Below are 21,158 nucleotides of genomic sequence, written 5' to 3'. Positions count from 1 at the left end.
TTTAAAAGGGCAGAGGAAGGGAAATAAAACTGCATAAAACCTCTTTCATACACAGAAGTTATGAAGGTTTATAAAACACAGGCTGGAAGAATTGAAGAGTGGGCTACATAACAAAAATAAAGAAATGAAAAAATAATAACTAACAAATCTAACCGATACTGCTTATGTATTTCAAAGGCAGTGGTTGACATTAAAGTCCCCTGTATGGTTATTAATGTAACTACAATATGAGGTCTGAGCTGCATAATGAAGCTCTGATAAAACTGAAGGTTGAGACTCTTTTAATGCACTTTTGAAATGACTATTGATTACTGTATCACTATGAGTGTGTTTTTATATACGAACGTTAAAGTCAATTCATCTAACTACTTTTTGGAATGTGGTAGGAAGCACCAAAAATAAACTTGAACAAACATTGAAAGAACATGCAAGCATACAGAAAGGGACTGTTATCAAACCTTGACCTTTTTTGCTGCACGGTTTGAATGTGAAAAATAGATTTAGCTGCCTCACTGCCCGAAAATCCATTGCATTGTATGCAAAAATATATAATGTGTTAATGTGCGTCTCACTTTGTACCCCTCCCCTAAATGTCACGTATTTATGTTTTGCGCCATGCATTTAGTAGCATTTGTTACATCGAATGTCAGTTTTATTTCATGCCATCTGCAGGTTATTTACATCCAACATTATTATGGTGCAGATGATAAATGTGACAGTGTCATCATTCACAAATTCATTTAAATAAAATAAATGATAGGCCTATGTGTAGTACGTTATGAATGGAATAGTTTTAGGTGCTCATCCAAGTGAGATTCTGATCATGAAAACATATTGTGCACTTTACTCAATTTAATATATTGTAGGCCTAATGGCTGTAATCTATTGAAGCAGCCTCGATTGTTAAATTGAAAGCATTCCCTAACCAACCCACAGCTGCCCTGCACTCTCTCATACAAGCTTACCCATTAACCAAGTGTTTATGCGTGTTTCTGGCATTTGTACCCTTTTAGAAACAATTAAACACACACACACACACACACACACACACGTCATCCTGCGCACACATCACACACGCTTGTCTGGCTGGAATGTGACGCTAAAGCTCGCTCCTGAGTGAAGTCTCGCGGAGTAAAACACCGGCCATTTTTCTCCATGTATAGCAGGACACTTCGTGCTTGGTTGGTGTAACCGAGAGTGTTGCGATCACTTTGATAAGCCTACAAGTTTGGGCAAGTTTAATTTTGTTGTCCAAGCATCCTAACTTACAACAGACCGGACACAAAACATGTTTGTGTTTACCGCTGCAAAGTTTTTTCGCTGACATCCTTGTCCGGATAGATGCTTGTCTAAACTGTCGTACAAATGGAAATGGTGCCTAGCGAGGAGAACCAGTTCGTACCCAAAGAGGTGAGGACCCTGCCCCGGTTGGAGAATCAACCTCTGAAAGTCACCCTTGTATTCCACGCTCATTAATAATAGCAACACTTTTGCACCACTTTGGGAGTTTGTGATCTTGGTGTATCATTTAGAGGCTAGCTGCTAACCGTTAGCTACACTAGACGGCCTATCGTGACATGGCTAACTAACGTAAAAGCTAACATCGGTAAAGCGGCTCAGACAAAGTGTTTTTATGACCGTACCTTAAGCTTTAGCGTAATTATAATTCAGTTATTTTGCGTTAACATGTCCTGTTTTCACAATATAAACCGTATACATTTCTTAAATGTTAACCTCAAAACAAAGACGATATTGTCAACATTACTTAGCCAACTTGCAAGTTACATTAGCTTGAACAAGCGTCGTTAGCTTTGTACGGCTGGATAATTGCAACACATCTAGATGTTATTGAAGTTATATGTAAATACCTACATCCTTGGAGCTGACTGACATTGTTAAAGCAACGTTTACCCCTAATGTTAGCTTCATAATAATGTATACGTTGACCCCTTCTGGCCCGTGTTTGCAGATTGTTTTGAACAGAACTTGTAGCTTTACTGGGAAGTCAACGTTAGCTGGTCAGATTTGCAAGCTAGCTACTTGCTAACGTTACTACTGAAGACGCAGGTGTTTTTATTTGTTCCTTATGTTTGAATACACATGTCTCCCGTTTAGTACTTTGGCAACCACGAACGAAGAACGCCATTCGTCACAATGTTTAAGTAATTTAGCATTTGCTTGTTTGGCTCAATGTTTCGCACAACATTCTAGCGTTTAATTAAACAATTATATATTAAGCTACATTTGACTGTTATATTTTTTTCAACATGTAGCAATGTAATCGTGTATAGCTTCTGTAAACACCACTAATCGTTAACATTACTAGATTGTTTTGGTGCTGACATGTCTGCTAAGGATAACGTTGATATTGTCATAAACGTCCGCGATGGTGCTACAGGCATGGTAGTCATATTCATTTGTTATTTTGTGCTCACGTACATCTACTAAAAGTTAATACATTATGGGTGTTTTTGTATTGGCACCGTGGCTGCATTTACGTCAGCTGAAGAGTAATACGTCAAACATAGGACGTCACTCGTTGACATTAGGGCTATGTGTACAATTGCATCTGATCATGCAGCAATGTAATTCATAGATGTAGTGTAGCTTGAAGCTGTACAGCGTATTAATGTGTCATACATCTATTCAAATAAATAAAACAATTACACGGATGAATTCAGCTAGAAAGGAGGAAACGGGTTTATTTACGCAGCATTTTGACAGCAGGAAGAAATGTCTTTGTCCTTCAGATTTTATTACTTAAAAATCCAATTTAACTGCTGAAAAAACAATTTAAGATGGGGAATGGTTGGTGTTATTATGTTATTAATAAGTTCCGCTCCGCTGATTCCACAGTTCACTTAAACCAAGTAAAGTTTCTCTTCCAGTATTAGTCTTGTTGTTGAAATCATTTGCAAGGTTACACATTATTGACTAATGTTGTGGAACAAGACATGAGCTCAAGTTTAGGTAATTTAAGCTGCAGTTTGGTGTTGAAAGTGGATGAGAGCAGTGGTGTGTTGTTCTGGGAAACCAGAAGACACTCAGTGCTTTCTGTTGATGCCAAATTAAATGAAACACTTGTGAAGAGAGACGCCCAGTAAATATCACATGCAACCCTGTCACATTTATGACAGGTGGCTAATGGCTTTGTGTTTGTGATCAAAGCCAAAAGTTTGGAAGTAATACTGGCATATCCAGTCTCTGTCATTTCAAGAACACCATTATTTATTATTATGAAGGACTTTATTCATGATTAAATATTTATTATTCACAACAAGCCAATACAAACTGGCCGTAAACATGTGATGTTTGTCTCAATTATTAAAATATATGTTGTTACTGCCACTGGAGTATCCTTATGTTTTAGTTTAAAATATTTACATTATGTTTGTACTTTGTCGATACTTATTTTTTCATTGAAAGGTAAAGCAATTATGCATAAAACCTGCTTAATAATTTTCACCATTCTAAAAACTATTGGATTTTAGGCAGCTGATACATTTTATTGAGCCAGTTTCAAAAAATGTAATAAAAAAAGAAAATAAAAGAAAGTTGTATCCGTAACATATTTTTGGTGAAAAATGTTAATTGTCAATGTGCTCCCATACATTTACCAGCAGAGCAGATCATGCCAATACATACAAAGAGAATCTTCTAATTTGGTGGCTGGCTTCTTCACTTTTTGTGTGCTGCCATGTGCAGTTGTAATGTAATTACATTGTGTTGAAATTATTTAATTGATGCTGGCATTTACCAATATTATAGCCTGTCATCATTAGTTTTGTTCATTTAGAATCAGTCACAGCTATTAATAAATACTGTCTGTGCATTGCCCGGGGCTTCATGTCAGCACCTTGTGATTATATTCACGGTAAAAATAACCTTTAATCTCATGATACACTACTGTGTTGTTCGCTGCTCCTACTTTATAGGACCTGTCAATCAGCCTTTGCCAAGATCACAAAGAGGATGCAAAAACTTGTGTAACGTGAATAAATCACAGGCAAAGTTGTTGATATGTTGGTGTAAGCCTTCAAGGCAGTCTGTTTTTGAAGGCAATCAGACATGTTTGACAACTTATTTCCTTGATGTGTTTGTTTTAAATTGTTCTTCTCCCTAACTATCTATATCTTTAGGGTGCATTTTGGATTTGCAGACAGAGTCTTTTTGATGAGATAAAGAGGATGTGTCAGGTAGCCATGGCTTGTGTGTTGAGTGGTAGAGAGATAACGAATGGTGTGAAATAAATGCATGAAGCAGCATCGTGATGACATTGTTCACCAGGAGTCACAAACAACAGATTTATAAATACAAATATAAGAAACTTGCACCTTACTAGAGTTTGTGTTCTATGAAAGACCAACTTCTGGAAAATAATTATATATTTTAAAATGTAAATACCCCTTTCAACATAACAATACTTTGGTACAGATACCAGAGGGATATTTTTGTATTCCTCATGTTTGTATCAAAATAAACCCCAAACGGCCCCAGTACAACTGTATTAAATATTGTCTGAAGCAAAGATATGATGTTATCATGCAATGACAGCATTGTAATTTAAATTACGCAGTATCTAATCCAGTAAAAGTATACAAGATTAAGAAGACAGCATTTTCACCAGAATTTCATTTAACCCTATCGATGGAACTGCATAGGATTCAGTGTTTCCCCTAGGTTTACTGCTTTATATTTTTGAAATCCTCTGGAGCAGAGAGAGGAGCTGTGGATTATTGTTATTGATTAATGCATCAGTGTTTCTTAGGGTCAAAAACACTAAACTCACAACTTAAAATGAAAGCGTTTAGTTTATTTAATAAAAGAGCACACGTTCAATGTGAAAAGTGACAGTAGAAAAAGAAAAATTATATATATATATTTTTTAAACACCTTAAATTTCAGGGGGGGCGCGGGGCTCCGTCGCCCCTCTAAGACAATGGTAGGGGAAACACATGGGATTGATGTGGTTGTGATTCCCTCTGTTATTTTTTGTGGATTATATTTTGGAATTCCTTCATTAGATAGTACATCCAAAGATGGACAAAAATGGCAAGGTCATATTATAACCCGGGTCCCTGCTAAGGACTCAGCCTTAACTCTTATTCTATCTCTTCATTATGCCTTCATTCAGTCATTTTAAATACCAAATGCTCACCAATACACGAGCCGAAAGAAACTGACCTGTCATCTTCTTTGGATGCTTAATACTTAAGCACTTGTTGAGTGAGTTTTTCTGCCAGTTTGTGTTATTGTTCCATCGCATCGACCAATCAGAAAACAAACTATTGGGTGTGTTTAGTTGTTGAGTGCCTCGCTGCATCTTGAAACTCTTGCTTTTCTTGGAATTAATTGACACTTTTTCTTAAAAAGAGGCTTGTGTCAGCAATTGCATGGCCGGTTTTATTATAACAGAATGTGAACAGTTTTGGAGAAAATTAACAATCTGTCATTGTTTTTCTGTTTTAAGATTTGTAAGTTAAGATCTGTGACTGGGCTTGTCCAGTCATGTGTAGGTGTGGTATATTTAGACAAGAAAAGCAGTACGCACATTTAAGCTTCTTTGGCAAAGCTGTCACTTTTGGGGAAAAGCTGTTTAGTTGTAAGGAAAATAGCTTTTTCTTCTGTGATCGCAAGTATAAATGAATAGTTATAGTAACATATTGCTAGTATACTATAATACTAACTTAAAGTAATTAAATAGATTTTGAAAAATATTTAACATTTAGTTTTAAGTTGTTTTCTGCATAACTCATTGTTGATGCATTGAATACCCAGTATAAGCTTTACTTCTAAGCTTCTAAATTGTTACATTTGTTCTTAACACACGTAACCACAAGGAACTTTCTCTAAAAATGTGGTACAGAACATTTTTATTGAAATCAGGAACTTGGTTATGGTTAGGAATACAGTTCTCTCTTTCTTACCCCCTTGCCAGCGATTCTCTCTCTAGTTTAGCATACTCAGCCTGGTTGTTGGCCCGGAAAGAACCTCGATTTTATGGGGCCAGAAAAACTGTGAAATAGTACCCGTTAGCCGCTAAGTGGAAACGTAACCAAAAACGGGCCCCGCACAGCTCGGCACGCTTAAAGCGAGCTCCGCGCTGTAGTGGAAATGCGCCATTAGAAGTGTCATTACTGCGGCATGACATGAGAAAGAGTTTTTCTTTTCTGTACTGGCTTGTTTCTAATGAAGACATTTGTCGAATAGCCTTACTAACCGTTTGTTTTAAAGCTTAGCTTTTCACCAGTACATGGTGTTTGCAACACAAAAATACAGAAAGGAGATTTTGCCAACACATCATGTTAATCATTTCCGCCATTCTTGATTTTCAGATCCAAAATGCGGCTGAGGAGCCCAGAGTGCTGTGCATCATTCAGGACATCACCAGCGCAAAGACGGTCAACGAGAGGCTGACCCTGAATCTTCCGGCTTCCACCACCCTCTCCAAACTCTATGATGATGTTGCTCACAAAGCGGGATATGTGAAAGCCACTTTTGACCTTGCCTGGGGAAATACGCAGGACATGGTTAGGAAATGCATTAATCTAGACTAGAGTCACTTTTGTCTGCGAACATATGTGAATGGTTTATAACAGTAATACTGGATTACAACTGGGCTGTAGGACACAGTTCTGTGATTACCCTCAGAGGAAAAGGTGGCGTCTGGATAAAAGTTGCACTTTAGTGTGGCAGAGAAAATAAGAGGGAACATTGTACCTATTTATTGTTTGTCAGGAAGCCAGCAACACAAACTATAAATAGTTGACTGGATGTGAAGTATGCATTTGTTTGGTAATATGCACAACATTGTTAAAAGGGGACAGCATGATCTGGCTGTGTTCATAGCTTTTTCTGCAGACGCAAATCTTGGTTTAGTGCAGCAGTTGAGCCTCATGATAATGGCTCCCTGTCTCTACTTACAGTTCACGTATCTTCCACTTATAAGAAGTTTATATTAGGACTCATTACCCCTGCTGCAATGGGAGGGTCGTGTCACCTCATCATGAACTCAGTGAAGCTGATAGAAAAACCCAACAGCGTATAGTTTTAATAATCTATGCTATCAGTGTTCAAAAATGGATTTTGCCATACTATTGTTCTCTGATACAAAGTATAAAGTCAATAAGAATGGCATTTCTAAAAGTGAGTACTTTAAAATGCATGGACACATTCTTAGTGTGTCTCCTCGGTGTTAACTATGAGTTTGTCCCCGTTTGTTTACATACTACTCCTGCCTAATCACAGCCTAATCCTGCTGCGGACCCAGGCCAAAGCCCAGGTGCTGTGTCTGTTGTTATCTCACTGAGTAGGTCAGTGGATTAAGCTCCTGGATGCTTCCACTGCAACACTTTGCCTGCTCTCAGCTTGCTCAGGAGAAAGACAGAAAGTATTGCATAAAAGCATTTCTCACATGTTGGCTTCGGGCTACTTTCCTTGTACTCACCGATACAGGGAATCTGCTGAAAATGAGTTCAGGGAGACTCTTAGTCCTGTGAGTTCATGGAGTTTGAAGACTAGCTTCGGATGTTCTGGGGCTGTTCTGTATTTTCCAGGGATTGTTTTAATTACATTTTAGTTTTTACTCTTCCCCCTCTAGGCACCACTGGATCACAGCAGTAAGATGTCCCTCTCAGATTTTGGATTTGAGCCTGGCAATAAGAGGAATTTCCTCCAGCTCACGGACAAAGATGGAGAGCAGCCCCAGATTGCATCGGTGAGTGGTACACTATCAACAGGATGTGTTCCAGAATTTATATGGTATATCCTACTGAAATAGTCTCTCTCTGACTGTTTACGTGCACAGGAAGAGTCAGGAACTGCAGATAGCGGCGGGCTGGATGACAGTTCCCAGGATCGATTCATCGGGCCCTTACCGAGAGACAGCACTGCAGGCTGCAGCGGAGACTACAGCAGCCCCTCTTACTCCTACTCCTCCATCCTCAACAAATCAGACACAGGTGAGGCTCAGTCGCCTGTTCAATATGTGACCTCGCTCTCTTCATACAAACCTGACTGTCCTCTTACTACTCGTCTCCCCCTCCCTCCCTGCTGTAGGTTACGTGGGCCTGGTCAACCAAGCTATGACCTGCTATTTGAACAGTCTTCTACAAACCCTGTACATGACCCCCGAGTTCAGAAATGCTCTCTACAAGTAAGGATCTACTTCTAGGTATCTTTTGCGGCTTTCACACTAGCGCTTTTCCCGTTCTAGCTCCGTGCTAGAGCTTTTCTGGTTCAGCTCTGGTTTCCCTTTTCTGCTCCCGCTTTGTTCACACCACACAGAGCCGGGGTGGTACTGCGTCATTGCCTCATCATTTGTGTCATGACGTAACCGTTTACGCGCCTGCTTCATAAAAGCCAAACTGTGCCGAAATCTCTCACACATCCTTCTTTATTTTTTTCAATTTGTTGCCAATCTGTTCAGCGCTACGGTCATAACCAGTGGTTGCCATCTCTCGCTGCAATTGTTGCAGAATAGCTTTGGACCGCGTGCTCCCCTCCAGCTTCCTCTGTACCTCTTCGGAAGACCAGATTGCCACTAGGTAGCTGGTCTTTTCAGTAGACCACTGCTGCTTATTAAGTTTGAGGTTTTCCATCGTTGTGTACAAACGTGGGCATTTTGTTGTTGTTCAGGAGGTTGATCCGCCCCTGCCCCTGCCCCCGCCTCGACGTATGAGAGACGTAAGCGGCGCCGCCTCTTAGCTCCGTAATCTTGCTTCTAGACCGACAATTTTTGGAGCTGGAAATGAACCGGATTCCGGAGCTAAGAGGCGGCGCCGTTGCGGTGTGAAGAGGAAAAAACGGTACTTTTCAGGCTCTAGCTCCGAGCCGGCCCTGAAAACGCATTGGTGTGAAAGGGGCATATGTGAAGTTTTATCTGCGAAGAACTACTTTTGGTATGATTTTAACTTCTGTTTAACCTTCAGCTGGGAGTTTGAGGAGAGTGAGGAGGATCCAGTCACCAGTATACCCCACCAGCTGCAGAGGCTGTTTATTCTGCTGCAGACGAGTAAGAAACGAGCTATCGAGACCACCGATGTGACGCGGAGCTTCGGCTGGGACAGCAGCGAGGGTGAGCCGTTGAACTCTCCTGTGACTAGAGTCACATGGCTCGTGTGTGTGTAAAAGGAGAGACCTTGTGCCTCTGCCTCTGTAAACTCAATTACACTTATTGTGTCTTTCAGCTTGGCAGCAGCATGACGTCCAGGAGCTGTGCAGGGTCATGTTCGATGCCCTGGAGCAAAAGTGGAAGCAGACCGAGCAGGTAGGAGAAAGCATGACGTTTTCCCAGACTTCTGACAACAACAAGTTCAGCAGCCAATTTTAAGGGCTGGAAACAAAAGAGCCACTGTGGGAGAAGGGAAATGGGCCAGTAAGCCCCTGGGTTAGCTGTGTCTTATCTCGGGAGCAAATTATAAACTGCGAACACTTAATCCAGTGTGCCTGTTCTGTACACATGAGATGCTTGTTAGCACAGAATAGATGCATGTGATAAAAAAACAACGGCAAACGTAAATAACAAACTGCTGCAATGGATTTGAATATTTGTACAGCTTACTTTGCAGAAGTTAACACTTAAAGTAAACATTTGAACTGATAAACAGTTAATAGTAAAACTGTTGAACAAATGTATCCCCCATTTTTATCCAAATCTATGTAAGGAATAAAAACAGTTTCCAGCATTGGATCTAAGGAAGTTGAGACTCGAGATTTCTCTAATAACCTGAGTCTGAGTTGTCCTATAATGACCACTCTACAAATAATTTGGTAACAACAAGTTTCCACATATATTTTCTTGTATTTTACCAAACGTAGCTATAATTAGATTATTACAGGAGTGGGCCAAGTTATTAATAAAGTAATTGTATTAAATATATCTCTTGTTCCATCCATCCTAAGCCATCCATGCATTTTGGATGCTTGGTGGTGTCACACAGAAATAATTGGCTGCTTTTATGTGAGGGAGTGTAGAAGTATGATAACCTTTTGAAGCCCAAACACATGCTGTATTGTTAGTATTGAAACGTGGCTGAGAAGGCCTGACTGTCATGCCTCATATCCTCAGGCGGACCTGATCAACCAGCTGTACCAGGGGAAGTTGAAGGATTACGTGCGCTGTCTGGAGTGTGGCTATGAGAGCTGGAGGATTGATACTTACCTGGACATCCCTCTAGTGATCCGACCCTTCGGAGCCAGCCAGGCCTACAGCAGTGTGGTGCGTCATCTCGCCACATTTCATCATTTTAAACCTTTCGCTCATTGGCAGCAAAGGCTCAAACAAACACTCACATTTGGATCAAACCTGTTTACATTCTGTGCTTTTCTGCAGCACCTTTTAGTACAGTTTTTTGATCATTTAATATTTTAACCTTTTATCAAAATGGAACATCTTTTCTGCTACAGGAAGAAGCTTTGCATGCGTTCATGCAACCAGAAACTCTTGACGGGCCCAACCAGTACTTCTGTGAACGGTGCAAAAAGAAATGTGACGCCCGGAAGGTGAGCTCACTGAAAATGTGACATGGGAGTTCTGCTCTACGTGAAGACAAGAGTCCCGTTAGTGACCTGCCTGAATCTTTAATAAATGCTTCTCCACACAGGGTCTGAGATTTCTCCACTTCCCCTACCTGCTGACACTCCAGCTGAAGCGCTTTGACTTTGACTACACCACTATGCACCGCATTAAGCTGAATGACCGCATGGCTTTCCCCGAGGAGCTTGACATGAGTCCATTCATCGATGTGGAAGACGAGGTGAGAGGAGCAGAAATGGCAGTATCTCTTTTATCCCTTCTTCTGATTTACATTGTATCGATACCCTTACATGGTTGTCCTTCTGTCGTTTATTAATCAGCAATAATTTGTTGTGATTTTAAGCTATGGCTGGAAAAATAAAGAAATATCCCACACTCCACTTTAAGATGACCGCAGTAACTAATAAAGCAGAAGATTTTCCATCATAATCCATTGGGATAACTAACAGTCAGGTTACTATAGGAATTGTTACCCTCTCAACACCATTATATCTGGTTGTGAGTGAACACTATATGACACACCTTGATCATTTTTATTGGTGTTGTTTCTTATAGTGGTTCTGTAAAAGGGCGTGATAATTAAACAACAAACACCATTTGGCCCACGAAGGCAACACCAGATGTGTTACAGGTGTATTCTTTTTTGCATGTGGATCTCTAAGAGCATATGACACATTTGAACCCTTCTCAATTATTGTTTTTGAAACGGCCTCCTCTCTAGAAGTCGCCTCAGACCGAGAGCTGCACTGACAGCGGAGCAGAGAATGAAGGCAGTTGCCACAGCGACCAGATGAGCAACGATTTTTCCACGGAAGATTGTGTAGACGAGGGCATCTGCCTGGACAGCACCGGCAGCACGGAGAGGGTGCTGAAGCCAAAGGTAATCATCTGGATCGCTCAATAGAAGGACTGCAGATGGAAATGAGCTATTGGCTAACATCTAGCATAAAACACCTCTTCTCTTGTTTGTGAGTTTAATGTATTTGTGTGCATGGTCCTTATTTGAATAAATACTTAAACTACAGATAGATATATTTTGGATTGTCGTTGTGTTGAATACCCTTGATTAGTTAGCTGTGTGTTAAAAGGCAAAAGTAGGGAGTCCTGTTCAAGTTTCTCTTGCCCCAATTCAGTCCTTATTATTGGGTTTCTGCGGATACAGAGTCTTATCTAATCCTTATCCTACTTATTTAACCTGGTTAAACCTGCGCGCTCCACGTGATGACCAAGCCAACATGTTGCAGGTCATGGTGGTTGAGTTGCATAAAATGTTATTACAAGCTGTATCCTGTTTATTGTGCATGCTTTCATCATGTGTACATATATAGCATATCATTAGCTATTCATTCAATGGTGAATGTCCCTGGCGTTTACAAAAGTTCTCCGGAATGTCTTCTTTCTAAACGATACCATTTTCTCTGTCTATTTTCAGAACACGCTGACCTTTGAGCTGTTCTCCGTCATGGTCCACTCTGGGAGCGCTGCGGGTGGCCACTACTATGCCTGCATCAAATCCTTCACTGATGGCCAGTGGTACAGTTTCAATGATCAGCACGTTAGCAAGGTCAGCTTCAGCGCTTCAGCTCCCTGTTTGGTCCATTCAGCACTTAAATGTCGGGCAGTTTGACTCATCAGACTGTATCAGTGTTGGCTCATCAGTTTGTACTACACTTGGAATTGTTGGAAACTTCATTTCGATCTCTCTGCCTGTAAACACAAGCGGAGTAAGATTGACATTAAAGTTGACTTTGACTTTTGACACTTAGCAAACTAGATTGTGTCCTTTTAATCTTCTACTTGTCATTAACAAAGTAGTATCTATGAAATCATGCAGTATGCTTCTGTTTGACAGATCACTCTAGATGATATCAGGAAGACATATGGGGGCTCCTCAGGGAGCAGAGGCTATTACTCCAGTGCCTTTGCGAGGTGAGTTGTCTCCCATATCTGCCTCCAACACCAACTCATATCACATGACATCACATGCTTACAGTGCACTGGGTTGGGGAATACAATAATCAGGAAAATCAAGATGTGCCCATTTATCAAATCAAATCAAGTTTTATTTATATAGCACATTTTTAAAACGATTTTTGGTCGAGCCAAAGTGCTGTACATATAATAATGACCTTACAGTAAGGACACTATACAGTAAATGCAGAATAAAATGCACAGTTTGTGCAGAATATCAGTATGACCTCTGACCTTAGACCCTCACATCGTACAAGGAAAAACTTCCGGTTTTATTCTTTGTTAATTATCTCATGTATTTTAAAAGCAATATGAAGCTTTTCAAAGAGCTGAGAGAACTACATTTCTACATCACATGCAATCATTAACAAGACATCTTACATCTTTTTTTTTCTCCTAACAGTTCTACAAATGCATATATGCTGATTTATAGATTGAAAGATGCCTCAAAGAATGCAAGTAAGACTTCTTTTTTTTTCAATCTGGTTTGGTTCAGACCAACATAATTGTGCCTTCATGGTAATGTTAGAGGCAATGCCATTCGGTGATGAATTGGGTCATTTAGTGCTATTATGTTAACTGGAGTGACAGTTTTGATCAGCCCTCATATTGAATGAGCCAACAACTTGAGCTATGGTCCTGAAATGTGCATCACATCAGTAGAAATCACACAGTGTTCATAGGTTATTTTAATATCTTGATGATTATCTAACTGTTTATTTGACTGGTTTGCCCTTGGTGTGCCGGTCCTAGAATTAGTGTGCAGTTCTAAAGTGTATCCTGTCTGTCCTGTCTGCAGAGTATTTCGATGCGGAGGACTTCCCAGAGCACGTAAAGAGTTTGGTTCAGAAGGAGAAAGAATCTGAAGAGCAAGAAAAGCGACAGAGGGAGATCGAGCGCAACACTTGCAAGGTACCTTTTTTAGATCAGTTTAATATCCGTTGTATGTGTCTGAATGAGGATTCTCTATTAAAACAAGTTGAACTCTTATCGCTCTCTTCCATTTTATCTCCAGATAAAGCTTTTCTGCATGCGTCCTGTGAAGACGATGATGGAGAGCAAGCTGGAAGTACACAAGGACAAAACTCTCAGAGAAGCAACAGAAATGGCCTACAAGGTTTAACGACCACCTGACTTTGCAACAACTCGACCTCTGAGTGTTAAATATCAGAAAGGTATTATTGTGTAGTAATACTGTACGTGTTCTGTGCTTCAGCTGATGGAGCTGGATGGAGCTGTGCCTCTGGACTGCTGCCGCCTGGTGAAGTACGACGAGTTCCACGAGTACCTGGAGCGCTCCTACGAAGGGGAGGAGGACACACCCATGGGCATGCTGCTCGGAGGAGTCAAGTCCTCGTATATGTTCGACCTGCTGCTGGAGATCCGCAAACCAGAGCAAGTGTTCCAGCCTTACAAACCTGGAGGTCAGTACAGCCTGCTACGTTTTATTCATACTTGTTTTTTCATAGCCAGTGCCGCAAAGGTCCTTTTGTGAAGTATGAGACTAATAAATCATGAATGATTATACAACTCTGAGGGAAACGAGCAAATAGACTATACACTAGTAATGGATGTAGATGTGTCAGAATACCAAGCTATATATTTGCTTTATTTTTGGGGCGGTGGTGGGGAAGTCGATAGGGACTCGGCTTGGCAACTGGAAGGTCACCAGTTCAAGTCCCGGCAAGACCAAGTGCTACCGAGGTGTCCCTGAGCAAGGCACCGTTCCCCACACTGCTCCCCGGGCGCCGTTCAAAATGGCAGCACACTGCTCCTAACACTAGGATGGGTCAAATGCAGAGAAACAATTTCCCCACGAGGGATTAATAAAAGTCCATCTTAATCTTATTTCCTTGTGACTGTGTTTTATGATTTTCTACAGAGGTGATGGTGAAGGTTCACGTTGTGGATCTGAAGACTGAGAGCATCGCCACTCCAATCAGTGTCCGGGCCTACTTGAACCAGTCGATCACTGAATTCAAACTGCTTATTGCACAGGTTTCCTTCTCTCCTCAGTTTCTACACCACATCTTCTCCTCATTCCTCAACGTTCTGTTTTAATCATCAGCACAGAAAACTGTAAAGAGTGAAAATGTGACTGAAGACTAGTTTGTTTCTCCAGGCTACCGGGCTATCTGCAGAAGCCATGCGTGTCGTCCTGGAGCGTTGCTATAACGACCTTCGGCTCCTGTATGTTCCAAACAAGACACTGAAAGCTGAAGGGTTCTTCAGGAGCAACAAGGTCACGACATGTTTTACATTTCATTTCAATCTATGAGCTGTTGTGTTTTTTTTTTCCATTGTGTTCCCATCTTCCACACTAGATTCTCATAGATTCTCAAACTAAAACAAAAAACAATACAACAAAAATAATACTAAAGTATGTCTTGCAGATCTAATTTCACACATTTGCAAATTTTTCTTTATAATTTTGCCAAATACGAGTGCCAGTTATGTATCAACAAATCGACTTTTGAGTTTTAACCTGTGTTTCAATTTGTTTTTCCACAGGTTTTTGTAGAGAGCTCCGAGTCGACGGATCATCAGGTTGCTTTCACTGACTCGCTCCTGTGGAAACTGTTGGATCGTCACGGAAACACGATCCGGCTCTTGGTCTCACTGCCTGAGCAGTCTCCTGGTACCTTGGCCAACAGGACTCCTTGCCAAAGAGAAGGAGCTGACTCTGATGTGCCCTTAGAGGGTTCAAAGGGTGACAGAAAATCAGTAGAGGCGATCCTGGAGGAGAGCACAGATAAGTTAAAGAGTCTGTCTCTGCAGCTGCAGCAGCAGCAGCAGCAGCAGCAGCAGCAGCAGCAGAGCTCCAGCACCAGCGACAGCCAGAAAAGCTCTGACTTTGAACATATCGAGTCCCCGAGCCAGGAGGCTGACTCAAACTCTTCGCTCTGTGTGGCTGCAGACAACAGGGAGCTAGAGAACCGGATCAGGGCCGGGGGCAGCAGCGGCGCCTCCTCGGACCCCGACAACCACTTTGCCTCCGAGGAGCGCTCGGACTCTGAGGTGAACAACGACCGCAGCACCAGCTCGGTGGACAGCGACATCCTGAGCTCCAGCCACAGCAGTGACACTCTGTGCAATGCGGACAGCGGGCCCATACAGCTGGCCAACGGCTTGGACTCTCACAGCATCACAAGCAGCCGCCGCTCCAAAGCCCACGAGGGCAAGAAGGAGACCTGGGACACGGCTGAAGAAGACTCAGGGACGGACAGCGAGTACGACGACAACGGGAAGATCAAGGCAGAGGCTCAGTACCTGTTCTTCAGAGCAGAGCCGTGTTCTCCGGAGGACGCCACGTCGGATGCACTAAAATGTATGGACTTTCTATTTTTTGTGCACTTTAAAGGAATAACAAAATAGATGTACTCGAGTGCAATTTGCTATTTAAGACCGGCAAGTCCAAAATAAGCCATGCAGAAATTAAAACCTTAAAATCAAGAAGGTTCTGTAAATTAGTACAGTTTGAAAGAAAAAATCTATATGGTTTCACAAGGAACATACCATTTGAATTTTACATTTTCCTATCAGAAAAGATACAAAAATGTTTTGTGTATAGTGTCAATTGTAGTTCTTAGAAACATTTCGAATCAGAAAAAATCTGAATTGGCAGGTCACAAAATCGATCAGGAAATGTGCAGTCTGTGCATCTCTAGCTGACACAACAACATGCATATTCCTTCATCAAGAGGGCAGAACATCGGACCAAATGTTTCATTTATTTTGTTTCTTTTTATCTACTTCAGGTGTAGTTGTTCACGTGGACAAGAGAATAACATTAGCAGCATTCAAACAGAACATGGAGCCCTACGTGGGAGTCGCCTCCACTCAGTTCAAGGTGTTCCGGGTGTACGCCAACAACCAGGAGTTCGAGAGTGTACGGCTCAATGAAACACTCTCATCGTTCTCTGACGACAACAAGGTCAGGATCCCATCCAGAATTGATTTGCCAATTTTAAGTATGTTTGAGTTTGAGTGAGCCAATACATGACTTAACTTTACATTTCATTGCTTCCCGTAGATAACTATTCGACTAGGGAGAGCACTGAAAAAGGGTGAATACAGAGTGAAAGTGTATCAGCTACTAGTGAATGAAACGGAGGTAAGAGTTGTTTCTCTCCCTGTGCTAAAAAAGATGGTGACTGATAAATTACTGTCACAAATATTGCAAATGTATCCATGTCTCTGTTTCCAGCCGTGTAAGTTCCTGGTGGACACGGTGTTCGCCAAGGGCATGACGGTCAGGCAGTCCAAAGAGGAGCTGCTCCCTCAGCTAAAAGAGCACTGCAAGCTCGATCTAAGCATCGAGAGGTGAGACTTTGTCATAGTTTTCTTTTTATATAAATGTGTTATAACAAAGTGTAGGTGTTCTTACCGAACAATGTGTGTGTCTGTGTGCCTAGTGTCCGTCTCAGGAAAAAGACCTGGAAGAACCCAGGCACGGTGTTTCTGGACTACCACGTCTATGAAGAGGACATCAGCATCTCCTCCAACTGGGAGGTCTTCCTGGAAGTTCTCAATGGTAACACTCAATCTGCAGTTTGGTTTAACCACAGTACAATGGGTTAATTAAGCAATAGTACACAATAATACTCATTATGGGTAAAACAATCCCCGACTGGCAGATCAAAAATAGTCGTTGTTATTGTTTGAACTATGTAGTAACGGCAGGAACTGCTTCGATAGCGTTTTTGCGGACCTTTTTGATTACACAATCACAATTCATTGTGTCAAACCTTGGAAAGTATCTAGATATCCCTGCCCTAATGCCAAAGGAACTGCACACTGAATATGTTTTGCCGTTTGATGTCTGTCTGGACCGCTGCGTAAAAATGAGGGTTTCTGCCCCGTTACTTCTCCGCTGTTTTCTTGTTCCAGTCTGAAAAGCAAACTGCAGGCAGTTTGCTTTTCATACCAACTGTATACAGTTTTTCTCAGACGCGGAGGGATACTGACTCGTTGTCAAAAGTAACTACAATTCTACCCATGGCATACGCTCATTATATCACGGCTAAGAACCAATCAGATTGCTGGATTTGAATTGTCCGTTTTATAACGTGTAATAATAACCACAATTAAATAAAGTTTGTATCTTGAGAAGCTATATTTTGAAGCAGAACTAAAAGTGAGTTCTAATTTGAGAAACTAAACCAATAAAAGGGGAGATGATCTGTTTTTTCGAGACACTCGTGAAAATGTCACAGTGAAGAAAAAATCGCTCAATTATATTGTCATTTGATTTTGGAAACCCATGATTTGAAGCTGCAGATAAAGCTCGTGTCATCCTGCAGGGAAACATGTTCTTTCTCGAGGTGAAACAATGTCCTGTATCGATGGTCTGTCATGATTTGTGTCTCAGATCCGGAGAAGATGAAGTCCATGTCGCAGCTGGCTGTCCTGAGCCGGAGGTGGAGCCCCTCTACTATGAAGCTGGGGCCTTTCCAGGAAGTTATCCTAGAGAGCAGCAATGTGGAGGAACTCAAGCAGAAGGTATGTGTGCTGCTGGATGCTTCTCACAGTTCTTTTTACTTATCCAAGTGTCTGTTATTTAACCATTTAAAACAGTTACAATGATCTTATCCTAGTTAACAAACACTAAAATGCAAGAAATGTGAAACGAAACACGAAAAAATAAATGTCATAATAAACACTGATTGTTGGTGACGCGTCTGTTCATTTTCACTGCTGTTCACATAACAACTGTAATTTTGCAGTGAGATAATCATGAATCATGCACACTCATTATCACTGAACACCATTACACTCTGAAAATGAAATTGTGACTTTCCAACTAATTTCCTTCTTCCGTTTGCAGCTAAGTGAATTAGGCGATATTCCTCTCCAGAACCTGGAGTTTGCAAAGGTATGTGAGATATACATAAATATCATACTTGTAAACAAATGACACTTGTTTTGTTCTTAGTGTCCGACCTGTTACTGATAATATATCCGTCTCCTGTGAACAGGGTAGAGGAACATTTCCCTGTGATATTTCCGTGTTGGAGATCCATCAGGATCTGGACTGGAACCCCAAGGTGTCGACTCTCAACGTGTGGCCTCTGTACATCTGTGACGACGGAGCTGTGGTCTTCTTCAGGTAAAACCATCACAGCACACACTCAAGAACTGACAAGAACTACATGTAAAACCTGGAGTGCAGACTTCTACAAATAAAGGAACATATGTTGTATGTGTTAAATTGGTTTATCTAACCCTTAATATTGATATTATTACAATATACTTTCTATTATTATATACATACAGAATACAATTTGTAAATATTCCTGAAAAAAGCTGACTAAGCTTCTTAAAATATACAATTTGAAACCTTTTAACCTTTTATTTAACCAGGATAGGTCTCATTGAGATTAAAAGTCTCTTTTTCAAGAGAGTCCTGGCCCAAGATAGCACAGTTACAGACAATTTTAAAACACACAGTCATGCAACAAGTTGAGCCAAAGCATTTACAGACACAGCGGCTTGTTTCAAGGTCATTGAGTCGTTTTGAGTCTTTTTAAAGAAACCAGCTCTCTGAGTTTCAGCTCAATTTGCAGCTGGTTCCAAGCCACAGGAGCAGCGTAACTAAACCCCCTCTTCCCCACTTCAGTACCGTCTTTTGGTACAGTTAGAAGAAACAAGTCCTTGGAGCGAAGCCGATAAGATCCTGTGAATTTTCGGTTTATGTAGATCAGTGCTTCTCAAAGTGTGGTCCGCGGACCACTGGTGGTCCGTGAGTGCCCCCTAGTGGTCCGCGGACCACTGGTGGTCCGTGAGTATATTGGTAACATTTCACATTTGAAATAAATAAATAAAAGTTTTCCGCACTCTCGCGAGAATATCTCCACAATGGAGCGAGCTTAAGTTTCACTTTCGATTGTATGATATAGCCCAGCGCAACACCTTGATCACACATGTTTCCACTTGTTTGTACCATTTGCAGGCGATTTGTAATCTGTTCTAGAAAAACGATGTGTTTTTGGATATTTTTGGAGTTAGGTGGTCCGCGAGTGTTTATTGGTTAAGTGGTCCTTGGTATGAAAAAGTTTGAGAAACACTGATGTAGATCCTTAGATAAGAATGAATTTGTGACTTGGGATGAACATCACTGTGCTCTTTATGCAGGCACAGCTCAGAGGAGCTGATGGAGCTGTCGGACGAGGAGCGCAGTGAGCTGATGAAGAAGGAGAGCAGCCGTCTGCTAAAGACCGGACACCGTGTCAGCTACTCGCCGCGCAAGGAGAAGGCCCTCAAGATCTACCTGGACGGGGGCCCCCCCAAGGACCCGGGGCAGGACTGAGGAGTGAGCCGCGCTCCTCCTATCAGGATGTCCGGCTGCAGCAGCAGAGCCTCCAGGCTGCAGGACTGAGAGTCCAGCCTGATACTTACTTGAACATCAAGCAGCTTTGTGAGGCTAATGAGCTCACACCCTCCACTCTGAGCCCCAGGACTGGTTCAGAAACCCTGTTGTGCACTATAGTGTATTGTACTGTGAAGTTTAAAGGGAAGTACAAAAGCTATTGAATACAGATAAAGAATCAAATACTGTAAACACAAATCAATTGAACGTGAAAGCTCCAGAGATGTTAGGATTGTGAAACTGAGCTCGAAAGCATCCATCGCGTCTATTCCAGTCTCCTCTCTCTCCTCCTCGTCACTGTGTTTCTCTTCCTGTTTCAGGAATAGAGTTGATTCTGATTCATCAGTAAGTCCACATGCTCACATCCCCCGAGCTCTGCTCTTACAGAAATTACTCTTACATGCATCGCTCTCCTTCCTTCAAACAATTAAAAACCAACAGCGCACACACAACCAAGAACTACTTATCCAGCCTTCCTCCGTCTCACCTCTTCCGGTGAGGCAAACCTCACTCTCTCAGTGACTTTGACAACTTCTTTCACACGATTTGAAGAATCAAAAAGCAACAATTTAAGAATTTGTAATCCTGAGGTTGTTTCTGCTTCTATAAAAGCCGGAGTAATATGTTGATATGGGTTTTCCTGACTGCTGCTCTTTGTGCTTTATAGGACCTTTACCTCTCTTACACCACTTCCACTAGATTGCGTGATGCATAGCGTATTGGTACCTTTAATACAAAGTTCAATGAAATGGAACCAAGACAATTATGTTAACAATCTCCTTGTCTAGTTTGTGTCTGTTGTATATTATTATTTTGCTCCAGGCGTTATCATTCATTTAAGTGTCATGAGGGACCGGGCACACATCTGTTGTCTGTATTAACCTTTAATTAACAAAGTGGATTTCTGTTTTTGTTTTCATCATTTGAACTGGGTGTACATCTCTACTGTGTGTGTGAGGGAGCTCTCTGTGGGGTTTGACAGAGTGTGAGGTTGTTCTTGGCACTTCTACCTGCTGCTGCTGCTGCTGCTCTATAGACTGACACCAGAGGGTGCAGAAAGCCGGACTGAAGCTCAGCATCGCGGCCCCTCCGGGCTCCTGATGCTGCCACCAGCTATTCACTGTAGAAATGCCAATAACTTTTTTTTTGTGTTTATTTCTTGAGATTTAAATCCTGTGTGAAAATAGTTTAAGATGATTTTAGAAATGAATTGAAAAAAATGTTGTTTCCATAACTGCAGTTTTCTGTAACTGTAAATTAAAAATGGCTCAATTTAACTCG

General features: G+C 41.4%; 1 protein-coding gene across 2 annotated transcripts; it reads left to right on the top strand.

Moving 5' to 3' along the window:
- Positions 1-1,100: 1,100 nt before the first annotated feature.
- usp47 (ubiquitin specific peptidase 47) lies at positions 1,101-21,154 on the top strand. Of its 2 annotated transcripts, XM_034111454.2 has the most exons (29): positions 1,101-1,410; positions 4,140-4,196; positions 6,336-6,530; positions 7,601-7,717; positions 7,808-7,961; positions 8,059-8,155; positions 8,931-9,076; positions 9,189-9,268; positions 10,070-10,219; positions 10,408-10,503; positions 10,605-10,757; positions 11,259-11,417; positions 11,970-12,101; positions 12,390-12,466; positions 12,912-12,967; positions 13,308-13,420; positions 13,524-13,625; positions 13,725-13,932; positions 14,391-14,506; positions 14,631-14,750; positions 15,020-15,836; positions 16,267-16,442; positions 16,542-16,622; positions 16,716-16,831; positions 16,924-17,042; positions 17,880-18,010; positions 18,336-18,383; positions 18,487-18,617; positions 19,643-21,154. In XM_034111454.2, exons 1-29 carry the CDS (start codon positions 1,366-1,368, stop codon positions 19,815-19,817), a joined length of 4,167 nt encoding a protein of 1,388 aa, XP_033967345.1. In that variant the 5' UTR covers positions 1,101-1,365; the 3' UTR covers positions 19,818-21,154. The 2 variants fall into 2 exon arrangements, with proteins under 2 accessions (XP_033967345.1, XP_033967352.1); XM_034111461.2 differs by lacking the exon at positions 4,140-4,196 and having other exon boundaries at positions 1,102-1,410.
- The last annotated feature ends 4 nt before the right edge of the window (positions 21,155-21,158 follow it).

The sequence above is a fragment of the Pseudochaenichthys georgianus genome, chromosome 3 (assembly GCF_902827115.2).
Source record: "Pseudochaenichthys georgianus chromosome 3, fPseGeo1.2, whole genome shotgun sequence".
Lineage (NCBI taxonomy): Eukaryota > Metazoa > Chordata > Actinopteri > Perciformes > Channichthyidae > Pseudochaenichthys > Pseudochaenichthys georgianus.
This window is presented reverse-complemented; position numbering and strand designations above follow the sequence as displayed.

Excerpts from the sequence above, each read along its gene's own strand:
- usp47 (XM_034111454.2), top strand. The coding sequence starts at position 1,366 with ATGGAAATGGTGCCTAGCGAGGAGAACCAGTTCGTACCCAAAGAG. Across the intron at positions 1,411-4,139 it reads ACCAGTTCGTACCCAAAGAG|GGTGCATTTTGGATTTGCAG; the intron begins GTGAGGACCCTG and ends CTATATCTTTAG. Across the intron at positions 12,102-12,389 it reads ATGATCAGCACGTTAGCAAG|ATCACTCTAGATGATATCAG; the intron begins GTCAGCTTCAGC and ends TCTGTTTGACAG.